Here is a 25,482-nt window from a genome sequence, read left to right as displayed (position 1 = left end):
CTTGTCCTAGGAAAGGAGAAGAACCAAAAAGAACCTCCAGGAAAAAGTGCCATTGTGAGTAGGGCCTCTGCCTTCTGGAAAACACAGAATAACATGGGACCCAGGAGGGGGAGAGTCCAAGTTGACAATCATTGTGCTTCAGGCCCTCTCTGGGCTCCTTCTCAGGGATTCCATGGATTTCCATGTACCTGACACAGAGTAAGCACTCAATAAAAGTTAGCTATCACCACCACCACCATGGCCACCACCACCACCATCCCAAAGCCCATGATTTGACTATAAAGAAGTCAAACGATCCTGTCGCTGTATTTTCCACTATCCTTCCATCCCCAGGGTGAATTCCAACTGTTCACCAATCTCTTCCAACTTTCCTTCATAAAGAAATCCTCTTCCGTCTAGCTTCATCTGGCAAGTTTATAGGATGTGCATTTCAAGCACGCACCAGATAGGATCCGTGATCACAGAACTTGGCAATCCCTAATAAAAGGTACTCGCCACGTGTCCAGGCCGTGCCTGGGGAGAAGCAAGCACCCCATCTGCTCAGCAACCACCAGAAGGCCGGTCCCTGGAAGAAGCAGGACTTCCAGCGCTCCTATTACCAAACCCAGCTCCACAACAATCTACTTGGGGCCTGGCCGGCTGAGGACTGCCAATTTTCTGCCCACTCCAGACCTGGGTGTGACCCGCCTTTCACAGACACTCACCTCTCCCACTCAGGCTCCTGCCACCTCTCTGTTCTCAGGCTGGGGACATTACATTACTCCCTATTACACCCAAAGCCCCCAGGAGGTCAAAGTACATCATCACGTTTTTCTAAGTAAACACATTTTTAGATTCTTTCTTAGCTGGATTTTTTTCTCAGCTTGATATCTCAGTTCTAATGGTCTGCGGTCAGTCTGTCTTTATTTTTAGCAATAGATTCCAAGAAACTTAAATCATCTTAAAACAAAAATATTATTTTCTTTGCAGTTTCCAGGACTAGATACCTGGCTATGTGATGGTTTGTGGCCCTTTGGAGTCTCAGCTCCATTTCTGGGAAAAAACAGGACAGGGCGGGCTCACTGTAAATGCCGTGTCTTTGACTACGAAAAGTCAAAGTTCACTCAGGCACTCCCTCCACACCCAACACTTTGTAGACAGTTCACTGCAACTCAAACATTTCTGGGTCTTTACTATGTGTTCAGCACAGTGCTGGACATGAGCCACGGGTTAAATGCTACAATCTAACACAGTCCCTGACCTCAAGGAACCAGAAATTTGGTGAGGTGACAGATACACAAAAGTCCAAGTGGCAAACACAGCTGGCTGTCTACCCAATATCCATCCCGTCTCTCTTTTCTGTTACTAGAACCCCAATTTCAAAGTGCCAATGGCCGAGCCCACCTGAGATACTTACTTCTGAGTGCCGTGTGCAGCTAGGGGTGGCCATGTGACCCAGCTCTGGTCAAACTCTGCTTTCCCGAGAAGAATACAGATGCCATGGAGACTGCCCTTCCCCTCACAAGATGATGACCACCATCTTGTGGCCATCAGCTTAATCCTTGATGATATCACAGTGATCCGATGCCAACAGCTACCTACCTCCAGACATCCTGCTGAGAAAAATAAACCCCTAATTGTTTAAGAGCCCCTGAGTCTGGTTTTCTGTTACCGTCAGCCAAAACAAACCCTAACCGATACCCCTCAACACAAGGTAACTCATGTCAGCTGGTAAAACAGAGATGCCAATAACCACTAAAGGGACACGGGGTAGGAGAGAGAAGACTGACAGCCAGTGGTCTGATGAACTCCACTGGCATTTCCCAAGAATGCATCGTGTACAGGTCACCAGTCACTGGCACAGCCACGGCCTGTGAGGATCTCACCATCCAGCGGGAAGATGCACACAGCTCTAACACCCGAGGAGAGGCAGAAGACAGCAGGAGCTCAGTTGCAAGCACAAAGCGTCCCCGAGAGTAAGGAACCATTCACTCCCGTGACTCTCACATCCTCTCCCTGCTTCTCTGCTCTCATCCCTCAAACGGAGAAACAGAGAAAGCAGACACCACAATCTCACAATTACTCTACTAGCTATTTAAGAGCCTAATCTACAAAAGAAATTATTCAAGGAAAAAGGCAAACATTTAATAGGTAGATTTTTAAGACTGCTCCTTTAAAACTGTACAATAGACTTATAACATTTTTTTCATCTTTGCTTTTAAGAGTACACACAGAAAATCATCATACAATGGAAACAAGCTGTCTGGAAGAAGCTCAAAAGGATTCCTATTAAACTCAAGATTCACGCTACTATAGATAGTAAAGGAAATACTCAACTTTCACCAAAACACATTCAATTCAGTTTATTTCAAGCTGATTGATACCACATGTAGTTCAAATAGCACATCCAGTAGTGAACGTCACCAATGAAAAAAAGGATGCTGGTGATGGCAGTGCACTGAAGTCAGGAGCCGGTGTGTCTCTTTGAGGCTCTCGCCCTCCCATCCTGAGGCCCAGCAGACTGTACTGCAGAGAAACGACCATTGGCTGGCGAGAACCAATAAAGAGACAAGAAGAGGTCAGAAGGAAACACACACATAATACATACAGCATGTGTAAACAGTGGCAATTCCAGTTTGCTGGTTTTATCATCCGTTCCATTTCTCTAACTTTCAATAACATGTCATTAACGATAATCACCAAAACCCTACAGTAAGAAAATGACAAAGAGGAAAGCAGTGTGCAGAACTCCTCTCTTAAGTGGGAAGACACAGGCAAGACCTGCCCAGGCACTGGGCAAAGGCTGCGGAGGAAAGGCAGAGTGTCTGTGAGGCCAGGGACACCCCAGGATGGAAAATGCCAGCAGTGTGAGAACTGTTCCTGGCTGAAGGAAGGGCATTACTGCAGGGGAGCTGTCATCTGGATATTAGTAATTACTCACCTAGTCACTGTTTTTAAAGAAACAAAATAAACCAGAGAGGGAGGACTACCCACGTCCCAAGGAAGGGGAGAAGTGTCTAACAAAGCAACTAGTGAACAACACTGAACGATCAGCACCTACTGCAAGATGCTGGCTCAGCGGGCCAGGCTCTGAGGAGCCAGCAGTGCTCACAGAGACAGCCCTGCCCCTGGAGCGACAGGGACAGATGCAAACAAGCCAGTGCACAAGCGAGCAGAGGTGATGGGTACTCTGGAGATAAACAAAGCTGGCTGCAGAGGGATAAAGGGATCAGGGCACCCAGGGCAGGCAGAAGATGCTGCTGCCTCACACGGCTCGGTCAGGAGACCCTGATGATGAGGTGACATTTGAGCAGAGAGTGAAGGAAGTGAGTCGTGCAGAAATCCAGGGTAGAGGGACAGCAGTGCAGAGGTCCCAGGCATGGACATGCCGGTATGTTCCAGAAATTGCAGAACACACCGAGAGAAGAGGAGAGGAGAGGAGATGAGGTCCGAGAGGAACGGGGGCAGATTGTGCCGAGCCCCATAGGCCATCAGCAGGCCTGTGGCTGACCCTCTGAGCGAGAGGGCAGCCACTGGATGGCTTGCAGAAGGACCTGATCTGGCTCTCATTTTCCAAGGATCACTGACTGCAGTATGCAGCACACTCTGGGCAAAGAGGATCATGGGGGGCTGGCAGGGAGGCACCGTCACCATCAGGTGAGAGGTGGTGGCTTGGACCAGGTGGGGTGCACGCACTGAGCACATGAAGCCAAAGGTCCAGTGACAGAGGTGTGAGGAGGGGAGAGAAAACGACAGCAGCCGAGTCTGGCCTGAGTAAGGGGCAGGGTGTGCTGCTGTACACAGAGATGGGGGTGTGCCAGGAGAAGAAACCCAGGTCTCCTCGTGAGTTCAACTCAGGTGACACCTTCAACCTAGAAACTGCCTTTAAAAGTAGATGAATGTTGTAAAAAGTGAGCTCCCCCTTATGTATGTTCTTAAGGAAATCGGCTCTGCCAGTGCTCCTGCTGACATCAGAGGAGATGCAGCCAGGAAGAACCAAACACGGGGGAGACTCCAAGAGAAACCAGGGAAGGAGGCAGCCAGGGAAAGGACTGAAGAGCGCAAAGAAGCCTAGAGCCCTGGGCCAGCCAGCTCCGCATCCACAGAGAGGGTGGGGGGCCCCCGCCTGCGGCCCGTGCTCTCGCTCCCTGTCACACCACCTCCCACACTGTGCAGACTGAGTGCGAATTGGAATAACAGTGCCTCCCGTGCAAGGTGAGGCTCAGCCAATCCATGTCCAGGAAAATGCGACGCAGCACCATGAGAAAGGTCCCAATAGAATCCTACCACATCTCACACCGAGAGTACTCGCTCATTCCACAACTGCATGTGGGCCAACTACCTGCCGGACCTCCAAGACCCCGGGGGGGGGCGGGGGGGGGGGGGCAGCCCCACCCTTGCCGCTGTCACAGTGCTACTCTGCCTCGAGCTGCGGGCAGGAAACACAGAGCTCGGCAGGCGGTCTCACACGTTCAGGGGCTCTCTTTTTAAACTTCTTTGTTTGTTTCACTAAAAGCGTTTTTTCCTCAAACCACAGAGCTGAGATAAAACCGGGCCTTCAAAGGCACCCTGCCCAGGCCTTCTGACAGCCCACAGGGGCAGTCACTGCTGCCCATCTCTCACACTCTAATTACTTTCCAGAAGCACTGCTGGCCTCAGCACAGTCCTCAGGCTGATCTCAGAAAGCTTGTCTCCAGCAGAACTGGCACCAGCAGGGAAAGGAACCAAACTCTGTCCACACCTCTGATTAGAAACGGGATGTAAACGGGCCAACTAAGCCAGTGGGTCAAAACACCCAGCGACAGGGAAGGCGGGAGGTGCGTTCAGCCAGGCGTCGGGGTGGAGCGGGCAGGAGCAGTGGCGGCAGCAGCTCAGTGTGGCTGGGCAGTGACAGGAGCCATGTAAACCACAAAGACTAAGTGGTCATTTGTTTCCTCCCCCTGGGGTCTCTGCACTCTGGTAGCTCCAAGTGGCCAGTGGGTTACTGTCCCTGTGAAAGTCCTCCCTTGATGAGATTCCAGAGAAAGACTGATTTAGCTGGAGTGTCCATCTTGCCCCTCTCTCATTCTAATTCCGAGATACACCTATCTCTCAGTACACAGTTGAACACAAACACACAAACACACACACAAATACAGGCGCACTTGCTCTCCCGCCCACACCTCCTTAACGAGCCCTGCTGTGACAATGCAGCTGAGGCTGCAGGGCTGGCGCCTGGCCACTAGAGGGGGATGCCGGGCACTACTGGCCCACTGCCTGCACCTGCGGGAGCAGAAGTGCCCTCCTGGCCACCCACCCACAATGCCCAAGACAATCCCTCTGCTCTAGGTTCTCGAACAAGGCCCTCAGGAGAGAACTGGCCCCTCCTGACTCGGGCCTCTGAAGAGCATGGAGAATGCCTGCGCTGACCAGGAACGAGCGTGACGGAAGGCTGTGAGCACAGCCCGAGGCGGTCGGCGGCAGTTCGCATCCCAGCATGCTCTCACTGTAGGGCTGCAGGACACGCCACTACTGAAGCCGAGACTGGACCTCGGCAGCCATAAGCCAGGGTCCGGCTACTGTCTGGAGCAGACAGTGGTGTGCTTGGGTTTGGGGGATACTGTGTACATATATAAATAATTAGATGAAGCACAGTACTCAGCACAGAGAAAGGACCCAAAACGGCAGCAACTGTGCAGTCCTTTGGATGGAGTGCTTTCCTTGGCTCTGTTCCACAAGTACCAGATTTTGTTTCCCCGGTGAAATGACACACTTCTTGGGTGTGTTCTGGTTTCTGTGTCCATCAGCTGTCTCCGCCCTTGTACCCCAGACTCTAGCTGTGACAGTCTTGGCTTTCTCCTCCCCAGTCTACCCAGCTTCCTGTCCAACCAGGGACCAGGCCTACCCAGCCCACCCTGCAGCACCTAGGGAACTGACCCCCCCCCCCCCAGCCAGGACCCTCATCTCCTTCCACCAATCGACTATCGAACTTCTTCCCTGTCCCTCCTGTCCCTCCCCTCCCCAAGCCCCCCCCCCCCCCCCCCCCCCCCCCCCCCCCCCCCCCCCCCCCGCCAAAGGAATGTGCCTCAGCCCAAGGCCACCGGCCACGCCCTGCCCAGGAGTCTTCAGCGGCTCTTCCTTCCACAGAACAGCAACCACTTTCTGATGCTTCCTGCCAAGCTCCACTCTCCTAGTTCAAAACCTCCCAGAGACTTCAGGCTGCACTCAGAGTGAAAGGCAAGCACCTTCTCCTGGCCCTTCAGCCCTCGGGACCTGTCCCTTCCTGCCTTGCTGGCCTCCCTCCCCTCTCCCACCAGGCCCTGGCCTCAACAGCTGCTTTCCATTCCTCAAGCACAGGAAGCCCCCTCCCACCGCCAGTCCCTCTCCCTGGAATGCTCCTCCCCATCTTCAAGTGCCTGCCTTTGTGCCAAGCTTGCCTTAAAGGTACCCTATTCCAAAGGGTCCCTGCTGACCACTCCCTCTAAAGCAGTACCAGTCTTTATCCCTCCACATACACTTACCATCTTCTGAGAGTTTCTGGAATTCTGACCGTGTGCATACGTCTGTCCATCTGTCTCCTCACACTGGAACATCAGCTCCTTGAGGGCAGGACTCTGGGGGTCTGATTCTGTCTCTGCCCAGAGCTACACCAGCAGGTGCTTAATGAATACTTGAACAAATGAACTATGTGGGCCCCATGAACTATGGGCCCCTTACGGAAATTACCTCCTAGGTCACAAGGACCCTGCAGGGTAGGCCTAATTTCCCTGTTATGGCTGGTAAGACAGGAGCTGAGTCACCTAATTAGAGTCAGTCATGCAGAGTAAGGACATGGCCAGCGTCCCACCAAGGACTGGCTCAAGGCTGTGCTGCCTCCTCCTCCTGCCATCACGGTCCTGCAGGGCTCTCCTCCAGCCCTGGAGCCTGAGGGGGCACCTAACTGAAATTCCCGCTGCCAGGGCAAGCAGCTCCATATTGCCTCCTGCCCCAAAGAAAACCTCTCCTCCCCACGCTCTCCATCTTAAAGCCCAGATCGGGTGCTCACTCGGGGGAACCAGAACGTGACAGTGTACCTGGCCTGGCTCCTTCTGTACTCACATCTGAAGGCCTGGGACGCCAGGCCACACGTGGCCCCATTCCACAGGCCTCAGGAAACACCTATTTTGCATACTGCCAAATCACACTCCCATTCACAGAGGCAAGCTCATGATAAAAATGAATGCCTCCAAGTGTCGTTTTCTTGGGCTTCAAAGCAGGCAGCCTTTGTCCGAGTAAACATTGAGCCAATGCTAAGAGGAGAATGAGCTGTTAAGTTCTATTTGCTACTTTCATCCCCAGGCTCAGAACAGCAGAAGCCAAACAAGAGCAACAGACCAGGCACGCAGCAGGTGGAATCGGTCCTGCGGGCACTCGGCACACCAGTGACCGCGTCTCCAACACTGGCAAATATTTGCCACTTACGTCTCTTATGTAATGTGAAGATAATATATTCCACTCTCTTCCGAAGCTATCTTAAACGCCTCATAAAAACAGACAATCTACTGGCTGTGTTTTTCCTCTTGCCACTAAACACAGATCCAGTAACTGTTTAACTTTGAAAGCTTTGGTTTTAGCTTTTTGGTGTTAGATTTGATATTTAAATAGAATTCTGAAGAAAGAAAAAACCCATAATCCCAGCAACCTAACAAAAGAATTTAATTTTTACATGTTAACTTTTCAATCTATCCATACATACATTTTCCTACAAGTCTTAAAAGCTTTATTTTTAAGTATGGTTTTAATTTCCAAAAGTCACTCCAATGACAGAGTCCACAAGAAGATTCTAACTGGGGGCTCAGAACTGTGATTCCCAGCAGGAAACCGTGTTTTCATCAGCCATCTCCTTGCTACTTAACATTAGACACCGCTGAACATAACCAAGAAAATATCGGTAAACTTCCTTGACTTGTCAACGATCACAAAAGTGACCATATATGTCAATCCTATAAAAATCAAGTTAGAGGATAAATAAGCCAATGCGAATGAAAATAAGAAGAAAAATAACTAACCTTTTGGAGTGTTCATTATGTTCTGGGCACTCTCCTAAGCACTTCACACGCACTATCTGCAGAACTAGCAGTGCCACCATCGCGCCTAGGGACCAACAAGGAGACTGAGGCCCGGGAGCTACCCGGCTTGCTCAAGGTCACAAGGCAAGGAAGCAGTGGAGCCAGCACTCCACGCAGGGAGCCGTCCCCAGAACCTCCCCGCTCACTGCCACTATGTGACTTGGTCCCCTGACACTGCCTCAAAGGCACAGGTGTGCTGGCAGGCTAGAAAAGCAAGCAGCTAAGGCATGTACTCAACCCCACACTGCACTCCTTCACGCACGATCCATCTTTACTTCTGAGCCTGGCACACGAGACTCCTACCACCCCGCTTCTCAAGCTCTCCCTTTCCCCCACCGGCACCTAGGGATGCTCTGTGAACATCACCAGCGACGGTGAGGATCCGACGTCTGAAGAGCAGTCTCGCATCTCTGCAATGACAGGAAGTGAGGAAGAGCCTACGTGCCCATCAGGAGCGGGGCAGTACACAGAGCACGGGGCCCACAGACGGGCACGCCACAGAGCACCATACAGACCACAGCTGTTCTCTAGCACCGTTACACGGGAAAACACGCTGTTCAATTTAAAGAGTCAGGCGCAGACAGTGTTACTACTCGTGTGGAGAAAGCAAATGTACTGCAGAAATGCACAGACCCCAAAGTATCTCTACAAACTGCTTCTGAATTACCAAGGAAAAAGAGGAACTTTCCATTGGAAGAACTGGCAGGCACCGTAGTAACCAAGTGATGAGCGCTGAACTCATCAACGTCGGGACAAGCCAGCACCATGGCCTCCTGTTATGACGACTGAGAACACAAATCTCTTAAGTGATGCTCCTGCCAGAGACGACCGGCCCAAATCTCCTCAGGAGGAAGATGAAGCAGCCCAGGCTGAGCGGCCCACGCTCTTCAAATTGTCCAGATCCAGGAACGCAGCGCAAGGCTGGAGTATGCTCTAGGTTAATGGAGACGAGAGACGTGACAACCAACACAATGTGCAATCCCGCACTGGATTCAGGACTAGGGGAAAAGAAACGTAAGGGCCGGCCCCGTGGCCGAGGGCTTAAGTTCGCGCGCTCTGCTTCGGTGGCCCTGGGTTTCACTGGTTCAGGCGTGGACATGGCACCACTCGTCAGGCCACGCTGAGGCAGCGTCCCACATGCCACAACTAGAAGGACCCACAACTAAAATATACAACTATGTACTGGGGGGCTTTGGGGAAAAAAAGCAGGGAAAAAAAAAGAAGAAGAAATGTATTACTGGGACAATGAGCCAAATGTGAAGGTGGAGTGTGGATGAGGTAACAGTGCCATCTCGACGTTAAATTTCCTGACCTTGACAATGATGCTGTGATTACACCAAGGGAACACCTTTGTTCTCAGGAAGTACACAGTGAAGCTTTCAGGAGTAAAGAGATATGATACCTCCAGCTGACTCAAATGGTCCAGGAAAAGTACGTATACACACAAGTACACACACACAGAATGAAAATGGGACAAAATGGAAACAATTGGTGAGTCTGGGTAGAGAATATATGGGAGTCACTTGTACTAGTCTAGCAACTTTTCTGTAAATTTGAAATTACATCAAATAAACAGTTTAACCCAATACATGCTCGGAGCATCTCTGGAAGACACCTGGAACTGTGCAAAGGAAGGGAAAGGGGAGGTGGGGAAAGGGAGGGGCTCATTCACTGTACACCCTTCTGCGCCATGTAACTGTGTAATGTGTGCATGTGCAAAAATACATAAAAGTAAGAAGAAAACCTCGCCGTGAGAACTGTACCCAGAATAGGAGCAGCACCTTAGGAGCTCCAAGACCTTCCAGAGCCGCGCCGCCCCCCCCCGCCCTCCCCCGCCTCCCCGCCTTAGGCAGGAGGCTGCAGCTTTTCCTTGGCGCAGCCTCGTCTGGGCCTGGAGCCACTCAGTGCAGCCGTCCACAGGCCTCATGCGCCACCTGCCGGTAGAGCGCAGCACTGCCCGCCTCGGTGCGCCCAGCCCTCAGAGCCGCTCTCTGGTGCCTGGCCCCCCCCAGTTATGAGTGATCCCACAGCCAGGGCCACATCCAATCCTGCTGAAAGCTCCAGCATCTAGCAAAATGCCCACCACAGGGTGGCATTCAACAAAATGAGGTACAGAAACAAGAGAACACAGGTTCAAATGGAAGAATTGCAGAAGATGGACTTGGAAGTTGGCACGTGCCTCAGAGCCTGGTTGCAGAGCATCCACACGGGTATCAGGACCCAAAAGAACCACACGGGTAACTGTCCTGTCCCCTGCTGGCCTGTCCTCCCAAGCCCTGCCTTGGCTCTCTGGCAGTGCTTGCAGCCTGTCACACTCTACACTGACTCAGAGCCGCCAGCAGGAAGGCACTGTCAGCAGTGGTCAGTCAGCAGCCCCATGCCCCACAAACGCCACGAATAGCAAAGAGGGCCACGTGGCCAGCCATGCAGAGCTTGCCAAGGGCAGCTCTAAGAAGCCGAAAGAGTGCAAGTGGGGCATCAAGAAAACAAAACAGGAAATACCTGAGCACCTGGAAGCACACTAACAAACAAGCCTAAAGTAAACTTTCGGATGAGTGACGCTCACCTTAGTGAACTACTGGTCTGACAGTCCAAACACATCAACCTCTTAGAAGGTAAATTACACATGAAGCACGTGCATTCCATGACAGCAGTCTCTCAAGAACTGGGCCTCTTCTAGAAACAACACACAACCATGCGTATCCTCCAACAGGGGACTTACCGAGGTCTGTGTTGGGGCCAGCAAGGAGCTGCTTGAATTTGTCCAGCCGGAAGGCCTCTCTCTCACTTAGCACAGAGCTGCCGAGGGTACTGGAGTCGGACGTCCCACCCAATGCAACTGTCGCTGAGTGTGGGAGAGACTGGGATCTCTGGAGAGGGACAGAGTCGCTGGCACTTTCTGCAAAGGGAAAGAGAACAAAGGTTGAGGCCAGCCTCCTGGGCTTCCCCCGACGGCCACGGCCACGTTCTCCACTAAAAAGGGCTCCCACCTGCTGAGCTGCTTTCCCTTTCTGAACGCTGCCGTGTCACAGCCGTCCCTTCTTCTCACAACCGAGTGGCGCGAACCCTGGTTTCTTGAGTGATACTAACACCTCTGAAGTTCACCCACCTAACTGGCAGAGTATTATTCATCAGTAAAACAGACACACCCCACACAAAAGCAAGACAGTGACAACCAGAAAACTCCAGACCTCAGGACATACCAGCAGACAGGGCTCCCCCAGATCAGGCCTGCCCGGGTGACATGACCCAAGGAGCTGCTGGTGTAGAAGGGGTAGGAGGGGGCCTGTGCAGGTCTCCCAGGCCTGAGCCCGCAGGGAAGCCACTGAGTCACTCGTGAAGGGGAGAGGACGGCACTGAGGACTGTTTGAATCTCCTGCATTTCCCTGGACCCTGTGAGGGAGGTGGGGCAGGGACTGCCACCCAGAGAAAGTAGAGGAGGTTAGCTCCTACTGCAGGAGTAAGCGGGTCACCAGAGTGCAAGCTTGCCCAGCCCTGGCCCAGGGTGCCATGGACCCCTCGACGGGCTGAAAGGCTTGTGCCCACCAGGACCCACGGAGACGTAGTGAGACACTGAGTCACATCCAGAAGCCTGGGTCCAAGGACAGCCAAAGGAAACAGCCGAAGCCACTGGGGACCAACACGAACCCACAAGCAAGAGGCCCTGAAAGGCAGCAAACCCCCAGGTCCACATCCCACCGAGCGAGCGCATCTTCCAAAACTGAAATTCAAAGAAGAGTGAAAAATAAACTCCAGGAAATGGGGCAGGGAGCAAACGCCATGGAGCATCCGTGCTGCCCTCTGCTTGCTTGTGGCAGCTGCTGCCGGGCTGGGCTGCGAGGGAGGATGACCACTCCGCCTGCCCCCTCCTTCCCGCAGAGCGCTCATTACCCTAATTTTTAGGTGGAAAGGCTTCACACAGGAACCCTCTGGCTGCAAGGAACAGGGCAGCCCACGCCTCTGGGTAGTCTGGCCCAGTTAAGCTTCCAGAAAAGCCTCAAAAGTGGGCGCAGAGGTGAGAGCGCCTCCCTTACCATTCCACTCCCCATCTCCACTCCCGCCCTTCCCCAGGACGGCCCCTCCCCTGCAGGAGGCCTCCCTCACTGGCCTCCACTCTGGGACGGCTCAGGAAAATGATGGAACGGTGAGAAGACAGAGGTGGTAACACTCAGAGCTCCTTTCCCTCCTTTCCCTCCATTACTTCAACCGCATTTCATGATTCTACAGGAAGAACATTCCGCAGGAAGAACAGCTCCACACTGTATCACGGAACTAACCGTGCTCACTTTGATTTATCTGCAATCTGAGAGATCGTCAGTGTGACTTTCCTGAAACACTAAAGGCCCCACTCACTCCCGAGCAGAGCACACTCCTGGCCCCACTCTAAGATGGGACAGATGCAATCTGGAAGGTAAAGCGACAGCAATGCGCCCGAGAAAACAGTAAGATGGACAGCCAGGTCTCCCTGTTACTGTGAACAGCAAACACATCACGGTCCACCTCCAGGGTCCCTAAGGGTGTGATGCAGCTGCCATCAGTCAGCATCCACACAAGATCCCACTCGCAGCTCATTCACGGTCAGCTACGGGGACAGTCTTCACCTGGCTGATGCCCACTGAGCCCTTCCCAGCCAAAGACATGCTCTGCATTAACCCAATGGCACACTAAATCAAGCAAAGTGCCTCTGACTTCAGGCACGAAGGCAAGAGAGTTCTCAGACATTTATTAGGAAAGCCAGGACAGCCAGAGGGTGAAGCCCAGGCACAGGGACAGCCAGCCTACGAGCTCCATGCTGCACCATCACTGAACTTCCAGGCCACCATCTATCCAGGGCTGAAGGCCAAAGTTGACGGTAGTGGGCAGCTCCTGCTGGCACTGTGCAAGGTGACATCTGCTCCCCACGGCGGCACACCATGAAAGGACAAGCAGCCAAGATAAATTCTGGCAGTGGCACATCCGCGTAGCAGGAGAAGCAGCATTCTAACTGGACGTGCCCCATGAAGTGGAATGTTGCAGGACACTTAAAATTACAAAATGCTGTTCACGTGAACAATAAAGTAAAATGGAACTCACAGGTCCCTCACCTGAGCAAAGGCCCCGCCTACCTGGGCAGTGTGTCCCTGTGCAGGGACAAGTGTGGGTGCCGCAGGGGACAGGGTGTAGGGGGAGAGCCACGTCACCAGGCCCTGAGGACAACTCAGTTTATGTCAACAGCATTTATGTAACTCCACCAAGGAGAAACAAAGGTAACTGGGATGAGGTCTGGCCTTCAAGGAACTTGCAAACCACGCACATGAAGCCTGCAGACAGACCCGACCCATCCGCATGGGAATGCTGGCCAGACCAGCTGGCCTGGCACCTCCCCTTAGCCTAACAGTCTTACCTCCTGGCCCAAAAGCCCTTATGCTCCTGGAAATGCTAGAGACATCACCTCCTCTCTGAAGCCTTCCCTGACATACCCCTGGGCCTCCTCAACAAGACAAAACTGGGACTTCTGCCCTTAAATGCTTCTGGATCCTGCTCACGGCTCTATGCCTGTTAGGGCTAGAGAGTTCTCTGTGGAGGCAGGGACTGTCCTGGGCACCACAGGATGTTGAGTGGCATCCCAGGCCTCCATCATGTGCCAGTAGCACATACACCCTGCCCCAGATGTGACAACCAAAAGTGTCCAGAGACATTTGCCACATGTTCACTGGGAGCAAAACTTCCCAGTTGAGAAGGCCTGTTCTATATTGGAGGCCAGTGGCCAACTGCAGAAGCTCTGGAGTCTGGCGCCCTGGGACTGAACCCCAGCCCCATAACTCGGTACACAGCTCTGGGCAAGCCATGCAACTTCTCTGTACCTCACCTGTAAACTGTCTCCCAGAGACGCTGCAAAGTTCAATGAGTTTATTAATTACAAGGGCTTGCTAGGGTACCTGCCACATAGTAAACGACCCATAAATGCTAGTTATTGTTATTATCATATGCAAGTGCTCACAAAAGGCTTACCCAAAAAGCAAACAAAGGAAAGATGGCCAACTGCCAGGCAGGTGGAAGGGGAAGGCAAACTCAGTCACCAGCCCCTCTCCCAGCACAAGCTGCTTAGAGTGTCCTTCACTTGGCTCTTACAGGAGGAGGCCCATCCCAAGGTGACATTCCAAGGCTCCACAGCCTGGCTGGATGCAGCCCAAGCTTGCCTCTGGTGGGAATCCCCCAACCACATACCATGTTCATCGTGGACTGAACGGCGCAGCTCTACCTCCCTTTATGTGATGGTATTAGGAAGAGGGGCCTTTGGGAGACAATTAGGATCCGAAGTCATGAGGGCAAAGCCCTTATGAACAGGATTAGTGCCTCTTAAGAGGACGAGACAGCCTGCTTCCCCTCTCTGCTTTCTGCCACGTGAAGACATGATGAGAAGGCAGCCGTCTGCAACCCAGAAGAGGGACCTTGCCATGCTGGCACCCTGACTTCGGACTTCCAAGGATCCAGAAGGTGAGACATAATTTTCTGTTGTTTATACACTACCAGGTCTGTGGTACTTTTGTTATGGCAGCCCTGGCTGACTAAGACAACAAGATCCTTACCACTCTCAGCCGAGACAAGCCCCCATTCCGGGGTTGCTGAGGACCACCACAAGCAATCGCTCAGGTGGCGGGCATTACAGAGGCTCTGCCCAGGCCCCCAGAGTCATGAGAAACTGCCTCCCCGGCTCGAAGACTTTCAGCATCAGCACAGCCCATGAGCAGAAGGAATTCAGGGTGCCTGCCAATGCCAAGAGTGACCCAGGCTGAGGGTGCACTGGCCGGGACTGGGCACGATGGGGGCAGTCAGTGTGTACTTCATCAGCCACAGGAATTTTCAATCCACCTGCAAAAGCCCTAACTGGATTTCCTTCCATTTTTAAACTCAAATACTTTAAAGTTCACCCTATTTTACAGGAAAATAGTCTAGATTCCAATATAAAAACTGGTCAAATGAAAGAATTCATAGCATTCTCATCTAAGAAGACTTGTAACATTTTAGAAGTTAATCAATTCCTGGAAAGTGCTTTTGAAAACGAGACCTAGGTATGAAACCTAACTCTGTGTCTCCTAGCAGGGGAACCTCAGGCTGTGACAACGATCTCCTGTTCTCATCTGTAAATGAGGGGCAAGCAACCCTAACCCCCAGGAGACCTTAGGACAAGTATCAGAGAGTCTGAGGCTGCAACGGCTCCTCTGCCCCCAGAGTCCCCACGTCTCACCCCCTCACCTCGTTAATGCTGTTGCTCATGCATCACGTTCTCAGGGAGGCTGCACTGACCGATCCCCCTAAGATGATGCCCCTGCCCCAGCTGCTCTCATGACCACTGCCCACGGCTACTCTGACCCATGGCACCAGCCTCCCTCTAGCACACTCCTTGCCTCTGTACTGATCGTGTATAGGTTAGCGTCCATCCTCCTGGCCAGAACAGACACTCCACAGGGCAAGGACTTCCATTTGGCTTGTCCACTGGGGCATCGCGAGCCCTGAGAACAGTGCCTGACCCATCGCAGGTGCTCATTAAATAACCGTGCTGTTTTACATCTCAGAGCCTCCAAAGCAAAAAGAGCAGGACGGAAGCAGTCTCAAGAACGGCGCTGACTGCCTGGCACGTTGATACAAGATGCGGACGTGATCTTACCCCCGCGGAGTTTAGAATCTGAGCATGGCAATTCCAAACATCGGACACCCAGCTCCCGCAGACCCTGAGCCCGCGTGTACACGTGTCCCTGAAGGGCATCCCCGTAAGCTGCCCCTGAACATGCAGCTGGCCTGGCTCCTCGGCTAGAAACGTCACCCCTGGAGCGACCAGGGTGTACTTAGGAGAAAGCGGGGTCCCCCGAGCCCAAGTGCTCCCCCGTGGCCCTCTCAGGACCAGCCCATGAAAGCCACATGTCCTGCCACTCCATTTGGAGGAGATGCACTCAGCCAGGAGGACAAAGAGAAAAGTGCAGGCTGCTTCTCTTTCCTGGGAAGGCCTGCGGCTGCTTGGATAATAACCCTACAAGCTCTCAAGGGCAGGGGTTCCTGCTGCAGAGGAGACCGTGAGCCCTCTTACTCCTCCGCGGGGGAAGGACTCCAGCCCCTTTCCTCCTGCAGAAATACACATCACTTCTCAGTTCTCCCCAACCCACCTGCAGGGCAGGACGTGTGGCTCTCACTGACGGACTTCACCAGCCGGAGGTCACCGCTTGGGACCAAATGAGGCTCTGCCAAAGGCTTTGGCTTCTGCTCCGGCCCCGGGGCCTCCTGCAGCTTGTGTCGCTCCTGCCGCTGGCTGTGGTTGCGCAGGACCCGGTTGGCTGTCTCCATGACCACCTCAGTGTTCAGGCTCTCGGCCGCCATGGCCAGGAGCTCATCATCGTCTTCGCCAGCATCCCAAGCATCGCTGGTGTTGCTCTCAAACTCTTGGAAGGTGCTCACTCTCTTGGCCTTCACTGGTGTGGTCGGCACCTTGGGTGTGGCCTTGAGCAAGCTGCAAAGCAAAGGTAGTCTTTAATTATACTCCTGGAGGCCTGAGAGTATTCACCCCAAAACTGGTCAGAAAGGAACCCCCAGATGAGAAGGGACACACACAAGCTTTCAACTTCAATTGAGCTGAAAGTGAAGTGAAAAAGCAAACACAATTCAGAGACATCCTAATTAAGACTGGGCAGAGCTCACGAGGATCCAGTGACGGGGAGGAGGGCAGGATTTCCAGAAAGAGTCACACTAAGCAGTCTTTGCCCACTGACAGAACCAATTTATGAGGAAACATGGCACCACCCAGCAACGGTGTTCAGACCTAATCCCCAGCCCTCACTTTGGCCAGTGCCTGCAACCACATTCTCTCACCCCAGCATCTTCGCACCTCCTACGGCAGCAGCTGGGGGTGTGGGCCGGGAGAGGCTGTTCACAGAACACAGGCCTTCCGTATACAGATTTGGATACAGTATAATTTAAATGAGATCCCCCACAGTATGACAACATAGAACGCCGGCCCCAGTGTGTGTCTGGTAACTTGTCCGACAGGTGCAGTCCTGCATGGCCACACCTTCCTCTGGCGTGCCTCTGGAGGAGAGGCCGGACATGGCAGAGCCAGCCTCAGGCAGTGGGGCGGAGAGTACAGTGGAGAGCCAGGGACATAAATCAACCACCATGACCAGCCCAGAGCCAGGCCCTGCCCGCCAGCTACCAGGCGCAGCTACATGCTCTCCCACACTGGCTGCCCCTGCTTCAGGCTTCAGCGTCCACGTCTGCATTCCCCCCAGGGGATGAGCTGTGTGAGGCCAGCAGTGTCCCACACAAGCAATTGCTTGATGTACGTTTGCTGAATGAAAGCCCACTTTCCTCCCCCTCAGGAATTCAGAGAGCTGGAAGGTCACCAAGGCCCCCAAACTGTGCATGAGACAGCCCTGTGAGAGCTGAGGCTTCACTTACGTGCCATGTAACAGTGGATCAAACGGGGGGTGCTGGGCGCCATACACATGCTGGATGCTATTTAAAAGAAAGAGAAATCAAATTAGCTTCTCCTCAGCTTTCCCAAGAGCCCACTGACTCAGGGAAAAGACCAGCTCCTTGTAACCTACAAGACTGAGGGAAGCAGCTCTCCATCAGCAGCCACAGGCGTCTCCGGCCACTCCAGGGTCAGGAGGGCCCTGTCTGGAAGGGATGAATGGCGCCATACAAGCCCACACCCCACAACAAGCAGGGCATTCAGTCCTCCCTGCGAATGGGCCTCTGTGCAGGGAACCACAGGCCCAACAGTGTCCCCACAGAGCCTCAGGCATCGACTAGTGACAAGGCTGCTGGGAGCTGGGAGCCGCTCAGCATCAGTGACTTTCCCCAAAGCTTCCACTCTCGGACCTCATGTCACAGGACTAAAAATTGACAATGAAACACCCGTCTGGAAATTCTCAACTGGTACCATTTTGTCTGAGGATGGAATACAGAATTACAAAGAAGATAAATGTAATTTTTTTTAAAGACTTAATGGTTTCATTATAAAAGTCTATGTTCATCGGAGTAAATTTGGAAAATAGCTGGAAACAAATAACCTGCATGGCAGACACCCACATTGGGCAGCTGAACAACCCCATCCACACCCCTTCCTCCTCAGTCGGCTTCCAGTCAGGGGTGGCCATGTGTAACCCAGTGCAGGCCAATCAGAAATAAATGCAGGCTCTTCCTTGTCCAACAGAAGACAAGCTTAGCTAGCGTGCCCTTGGCCCTTAGCTTTCCCCACTCTTCCTGCCTGGAACACAGATGAGAGGTCTAGAGGCCCCTCAGCCATTTTGCCACCATGAGAAATAAAGCCGCCCATAATGGATAGCAGGGCAGGACAATGGGAAAGAGCGTGGGTCTCTGACAGCTTTGCAGAGCTGCCTGTCCAGCCTCGGACCACCCCCTCAGACACCCATTTAGATGGAATAAACAAACCCAGGTTTGTTTAAGCCACTCACAGTCAGACATCCTAGCTGATGCGGTCCACACGGAGGAGACCACGACTGTCACACTGTGACACAGTGCCTCACAGGGAGTGTGTGTGTATGTAAAGACAAGTACAGACAGACAAGTGTTTAGTATACTCATGAATATTTTAATATTTTTAAATAAAATGTAACCTTTTTTACTTAGTAATGTATCATGACTATTTCTCCCTATTATTACTATCCTTCTTCAATTTACTTATATGCAATTATTTACTTTATATGTATTGTTTTATATACACAACAAACATATGCAGCATATGTAAATTTAAAAGCTTAATCATGAGACAGGCACACACAATTTCACTACATATTTCTCGGCAACTCCTTGTATATCTATACTTACTACAAAATTTAAAAGTTCTTAAAAATCATAACAATATAATGAGTACCAGTTAATTCATTACTGCCTGTGCCATCTCCCTGGACAGTATCACCTCTAATTTCACAGGATCCCACCATACGGCTACACTGTAATTTGTTGAACCAACATTGACTGTGAGATATTTAACTTGTTTAAAGTTGTTTGTGTATAAAAACAGCAATAAACATCTCTGGGGAGAAATCCTTGCACACAAATGTGAGAACTTCTTCAGGATAAATTTCCAGAAATGGAGTGCCTGGGATACGCAGCACACATTTCTAAAGGCTGTTGGTACAGACCGCCAAAGGCGAGCCACTCGCAGTCCCGGCAGCAGTGTGGATGGACCCCATGGCCTTGCTAATCTGATGAAAGAAAAGTGCTCTCCAGGCTGGTGGTGGGCCTCCTTGACTATTAGTGAGGCTGAACAATTCTTAAACACTTTCACTCATTGTGCTACTTCTTTTTGTGAACTGCTTGTTAGGGCCCTTTGTCCATTTTCAAAGGGGGTATTAGACATTTTCATATTGATTTGTAAAAACCTCTTTGTAAACAGAGGACTCCTTCTTTGTCATTCAGGCATGTGGTCAGCAGAATAACGGCTCCCAAAGATGTCACCTCCTAACTCCAGAACCTGTGAATGCATCACCTCACATGGCAAAGGGGATTCTGCAGATGTGATTAAGGACATTAGCCTGAATTATCCAGGAAGGCCCAATCCAATCAGGAGTCCTTAACAGTGGAAAACCTTCCCAGCTATGGTCAGAGGGAGCCACGACCAGAGAAGAATGTTCAGAGCAATGCTACATTGCTGGCTTTAAAGATGGAGAAAAGAGGCCAGGAGCCCAGGAATGTGGGTGGCGTCTAGAAGCCAGAGAGTGTAAGGAAATGGTTTCTCCATAGAACCTAGAGAAACCCCTGCCAACACCTTGATTTTAGCACAATGAGACCTGTGTCAGACTTCTGACCTCTAGAACCGTAAGATAATAAACCTGTGTTGTTATAAGCCAAGAGGTGTGTGATAATTTGTTACAGCAGTAACAGAAAACTAATGCAGGTGGCAATCTGTTTTCCTGGTATATGGGAGGCTTAAAGATTTGTGTTGCTAAATCAATCACACTTCTATCCTTTACAGAGGTTTCTACTTTGACATCTATACAACCATGCACCACCTAACAATGTTTCAATCAATGACAGACCACACATACAATGGTGGTCCCATAAGATGGTGCACCATACAGAGCCAGCCTTGATGGCCTGTGGTTAAAGTTCAGTGTGCTCCACTTGGGCAGCCCAGGTTCGGTTCCTGGGCGCAGAACCACACCACTCATCCATCAGGAGCCATGCTGTGGTGGCACTCACACAGAAGAACCAGAAGGACTTACAAGCAGAATACACTAGGTACTGGGGTTTTAGGGAAGGAAAAAAAACAAAAGGAAGATTGGCAACAGATCTTAGCTCAGAGCGAGTCTTTCCCAGCAAAAAAAAAAAAAAAGATTAGTACCATACAGCCCAGGTGTGTAGGGGGCTACACCATCTAGGTTTGTGTAAGTGCACTCTATGATATTTGCACAACCACAAAATCGCCTAATGACACATTTCTCAGAATGCATCCCAGTCACTAAGCGATGCGTGACTGTACTTGGAAAGGCACACTCTTACGATCTTAGTCCATGGAGGCTGCTATAACAAAAATACCATAGACTAGGCGGCTTATAAACAGAAATTTATTTCTCACAGTGCTGGAAGCTGAGAAGTCTAAGATCAAAGTACCCGCATATGTGGTGTCTGGTGAGGACTCTTCCTGTTTGCAGACAGCTGTCTTCTTACTGTGTCCTCACCTGGTAGGACGGTGAGAGAGCTCTCTCGGGTCTCTTTCATAAAGGCACTAATCCCATTCATGAGGGATCCACCCTCCCAATCTAATCACCTCCCAAAGGCCCCGCCTCCTAATACCATGACTCTGGTTAGCACTTCAACATGAATTTTGGGAGGACACAAACATTCAGTCCACAATACCTACTGAGAGTGGCTGAGTGGTTAAGTTCGTGCACTCCACTGTGGCGGCCCAGGGTTTTGCTGGTTCGGATCCTGGGGGCAGACTTGGCACCACTCATCAAGCCATGCTGAGGCGGCATCCCACATGCCACAACTAGAAGGACTCACAACTAAAAATATACAACTATGTACCAGGGGGATTTGGGGATAAAAATGAAAAATAACATCTCAAAAAAAAATTCAATAAGGACTCAATGCAATCCCTATCAAAATCCCAGTTAGCTTGTGTGCAGAAACTGACAAAATGATCCTGAAATTCATACGGAAACTCAAAAGACCCATAATACCCAAAACAATCTTGAAAACGAACAAAGATGGAGGTCTCACACTTCCACTTTTCAAAACTTACTAAAAGATTCAGGAACCAAGTCAGTATGGTACTGGCAGAAGGATCAACATAGAGATCAATGGAAGAGAACTGAGAGTCCAGAGATAAACACTTCCATTTACAGACAACTGACTTTTCAGAAGGCTGCCAAGACCCTTCAATGGGTAAAGAATTGTCTTTCAACGAATAGTGTTGGGACAACTAGATATCCACACGCAAAAAAATGAACTTGCACCCTAGCCTCTTGCCACATACAAAAGTTAACTCAAACTCAAAGACCTACATGTAAGAGCTAACACTATAAAACTCTTAGCAGAAAACACAGCAGTAAATCTTTGTGAACCTAGATTAGGCAATGGTTTCTTAGATCAACACCAAAAGCAATAACAACAACAAAAGATAAATCGGACATTATCAAAATTAAAACCTTCTGTGCATCAAAGGACACCATCAAGAAAGGAGAAAGAAAACTCAAAGGAGAAATTTTTTGCAAATCATTTATCTGATAAAGGATTCTGTCTAGAATATATAAAGAACTCTTAAAACTCAACAATAAAGAGACAAACTAATTTAAAAGTGGACAAAGGCTTTGAATAGACATTTCTCAAAAAAAGATACACAAATGACCAACAAACACATGAAAAGATGCTCAATACCATTAGTGGTTAAGGAAATCAAAACCATAATAAGATATCGCTTCACACACACTAGATGGCTAAAATAAATTTAAAAAAAAAACAAACAGATAATAACAAGTGTTGACAAGAATATAGAGAAATTGAAACCCTTACACACTACTGCCAGCAATGAAAAATGGTGCTGCTGCTTTACAAAACAGTCTGACAGCTCCCCAACAACTACACGTAGAGATACCTACCATCTGACCCAGAATCCCATTCCCAGTATACCCAAGAGAAATGAAAACAGACGTCTACACACAAAAACTGTAGAGGAATGTTCACAGCAGCATTACCCACAACAGCCAAGAAGTAGAAACAAGCCAACGTCCCTCTCCGGATCGAGGAATAAACAGTGTATACCAGTCATGAAACAGCTCTAAAATGAACTACTGATACCTGCTACAATGTGGAAGAACCTTGAAAACATTACGCTAAAGGTAAGAAGCCAGTCACAAAAATACACATATTATATGATCGTATTTATATGAAATGTCTATAACGGGCAAATCTATAGAGACAAAAAGATTAGCAGTTGTGTGGGGTGAGGCACAGGAAGCTTGAGGGGGAGTGAGAGCTAAAGAGTACAGGGTTTCTTTGAAGCAATAAACGTTGTAAAATTGTGGTGATGGTTATACAACTCTGTGAACACAGTATAACTCCAATGAATTCTACACTTTAAAGGAGTGAATGGTGTTGTATGTAAATTAAAGTGGGTGAATTAGTTATACATGAATCTCAATAAAAATGTAATTTTCTTAAAAGGCAATACAGCTTCCACCGGGTTCTCCGTTCTCTCCTGGAACCCAGCCACCACGCTGTGAGGAAGCCCAAACTAGCCACATGGAGAGCCCACGTGTCAGCACTACAACTAACAGCTTTAGCTGAGGTCCCAGGTGACCATCTGCTTCAACCGCTAGACACATGAGTGACCCAGCCTTCCTCTGATTTCCGCCCCAGTGACACCCCAGGCATCATGGAACAGAGATGAGCCTTTCCTGTCTGAATTCCTGACCCACAGAATCCATGAGTTTTTTGTGTGTGTGTGGCCAAAAAAAAAAAAACAGTATCAGCCTGCCTAGCAGGTCAAGCACAAGCCATCTGTCATGGTCTCTTTCCTGAAATTTCATGGAGGCCTCCCTGACCTTGGTAGAAAGTTTTAAGAATCAAAAGGCCAGGGTTCAAGTCCCAGCTCCAACACTTTCGAGCTGATCAATTGTTACCGAGGTAATTCCTCTGAGCTTTAGCTTCCCCACCGCAGCGATGGGAATGAGAATGTACATGAAACGAGATAACCATATGATAGCAGTGTGAATACTGCAAAGTGACCTACACCGTGCATTTCCCAATATGATCAGTCTGTCTTAACTTGAACACTTGCATCTCTCCGTCATGCCCCAGTAGGTTTGCATGGCTCAAAGCCAGCAGGCAGTGTGGTCTCCGGCCCACCGCTGCACGTCACTTTCATAAATGGCTGCCAGCACTATCACACACGGCAGGCCCTCCCCCTCCCAGGATCACAGGAAACTCATTAATTCTGCATGGGCAGACCACTTGTGTTTATTGAGCAGAAAATGTTCCAACAAAGTTCGGGCTAAGACTTAAAGGAACCTCATTTATCTTATTAAAATTGCATTTTTATTTGGTCTGGAATAGCTAAAAAGAAAAACAAGCTTCAACTAAAGCCATTTTAAAAGAATAAGTGGCAACTAACACATCAACCTCATTTCAGACAATGAAATCTTTTTTAAAAAAATATATTAACCAATAAACTTTTTAATAAATTATACTGCTCTAAAACACTACAGTAATTCATTGTCTTAAAGAGAACCCTAATGATTCCTATGAAAAGCAGATACATACGACATAATTCCACTTCTAGTTATACACCCTGGAAAAATTCTTCACAAGTACCCAAGGAGACAGGTTCAGCAACATTTGTAACACTAAAAAGAAAAAGAGAATTAAGAAAATCTAGATGTCCATTATCAACTGAATAACAAATTAAAAAACTGGAATATATGCATATAATAGAATACTAACCACAACAAACATGAACGAACCATAGCTACAAGAACCGAGACAGGCAATTTCATAAACAGAACACTGAAGGAAAAGGAAGCTGAAAATACACGGGGTGACGTCATTTATGGAAAGTTTTTAAAAATGCAAAATGACACTATATATCATTTTTGGATACATACATGAGTGGTCAAAACTCCTACCACACACGGGGCTGGCCTGGTGGCACAGTGGTTAAGTGCACACGTCTGCTTTGGCGGCCCAGGGTTTGCTGGTTCGGATCCTGGGTGCGGACATGGCGCCACTTGGCACGCCATGCTGTGGTAGGCATCCCGCATATAAAGTAGAGGAAGATGGGCATGGATGTTAGCTCAGGGCCAGTCTTCCTCAGCAAAAAGAGGAGGATTGGCGTGGCAGATGTTAGCTCAGGGCTAATCTTCCTCAAAAAAACAAAAGAAAAACAAAAAAAAGAATCCTACTGCACGCGAGCCAACAAAAAGACAAAATTCAGACTAGTGATTATCCGGGAGAAGGAGGAGTAGTAAAGAGCTGGTCCAGGAAAAGAACACCAGAGCTTCAACTGCATATGTGTAATCTTTTATTTCTTACGCTGGACGGAAGATACATGTGTGCTGTGTGTTCATTTTATTAATCTGTATGCTGCCTTTCTGAAAGTCTAAAATGTTTTCTAGTTTTTTAAACAGACTGCTCTGGCTCTGTGAGGTGAGGTGTCTATGGACTAGATGCAGACACAGCTACGGGGGCGCTGTCTCATTCACCCAGGAGGGTAAAAGACGGACTGCTCCTCAAGGACACATTTCAGGTAACCAACGCTAGGCCCTCCACTCCCACCTCCTTTCTTTCCACACTGTACACAGAAATCTCTCAAAAAAAAAAGCTCGGTATCGTTAGCCATAGAGAAATACAAATCAAAATCACAATTAGAGACCACTTCACACCCAGCGGGATGGCAAACATTTAAAAGATAATATAAGTGTTGGCGAGAATGCAGAGAAATGGAAGCCCTCATACACGGCTGATGGGAATGAAAAGCAGTCCAGCTGCTTTGGAAAACAGTCTGGCAGGTCCTCAAAAGGTCAAACAGTCACCATGCGACCTGCAGTTGCACCCCTATGTATATATCCAAGAGAAATGAAAACATACATCTACACAAAAAACTTATACAGTATTAGTCATAATACTCAAAACGTGGAAACAGTCCAAATGCCCATCAACGGATGAATGGACAAATTAAATGTGGCCTATCCACACAAAGGAATATTAATTATCAGGTCACAAAAAGGAATGAAGCACTGACATACGCTCCAACATGGATGAACCTTGAAAACATTACGCTAAGTGAAAGAAGCCGATCTCAAAGGACCACATATTATATGATTCCACTTAATGAAATGTCCAGAATAGGCAAACCTATAGAAACAGAAAGTAGAATACTGGTTGCCAGGGGCTGGTGAGGAGGGAATTGGGGGGGTCA

General features: G+C 49.7%; 1 protein-coding gene and 1 long non-coding RNA gene across 17 annotated transcripts in view; both read right to left on the bottom strand.

Annotated features, from left to right (window-relative positions):
- The window catches only part of TBC1D22A (TBC1 domain family member 22A), a 342,685-nt gene that overhangs the window by 300,206 nt on the left and 16,997 nt on the right, over positions 1 to 25,482 (bottom strand). For 13 of the 16 annotated variants that reach the window (XR_011433576.1, XR_011433577.1, XR_011433574.1 and 10 more), the window contains 3 exons: positions 17,493 to 17,549; positions 16,208 to 16,548; positions 10,789 to 10,965 (listed from right to left, as the gene is read on the bottom strand). Coding sequence is in view for 10 of the 16 variants with exons in the window: in XM_023631094.2 (XP_023486862.1) it covers positions 10,789 to 10,965; positions 16,208 to 16,548; positions 17,493 to 17,549 (575 nt within the window). In the remaining 6 variants the exon portion in view is untranslated. Of the gene's footprint in view, positions 1 to 10,788; positions 10,966 to 16,207; positions 16,549 to 17,492; positions 17,550 to 17,641; positions 17,988 to 20,925; positions 24,761 to 25,482 lie in introns of those variants that run through there. The other 3 variants (XM_070254070.1, XM_023631096.2, XM_070254071.1) reach the window with 3 other exon arrangements.
- Positions 2,317 to 4,345, bottom strand: LOC138921204 (uncharacterized). The gene is made up of 2 exons (XR_011433580.1): positions 4,267 to 4,345; positions 2,317 to 2,526 (listed from the first exon to the last, which is right to left on the bottom strand). It is a non-coding gene; the product is annotated as an uncharacterized lncRNA (long non-coding RNA).

The sequence above is a fragment of the Equus caballus genome, chromosome 28 (assembly GCF_041296265.1).
Source record: "Equus caballus isolate H_3958 breed thoroughbred chromosome 28, TB-T2T, whole genome shotgun sequence".
NCBI classification, from domain to species: Eukaryota; Metazoa; Chordata; class Mammalia; order Perissodactyla; family Equidae; genus Equus; species Equus caballus.
Note: the sequence above shows the minus strand (reverse complement) of the source record. Positions and strands in the feature narration are given on the sequence as shown.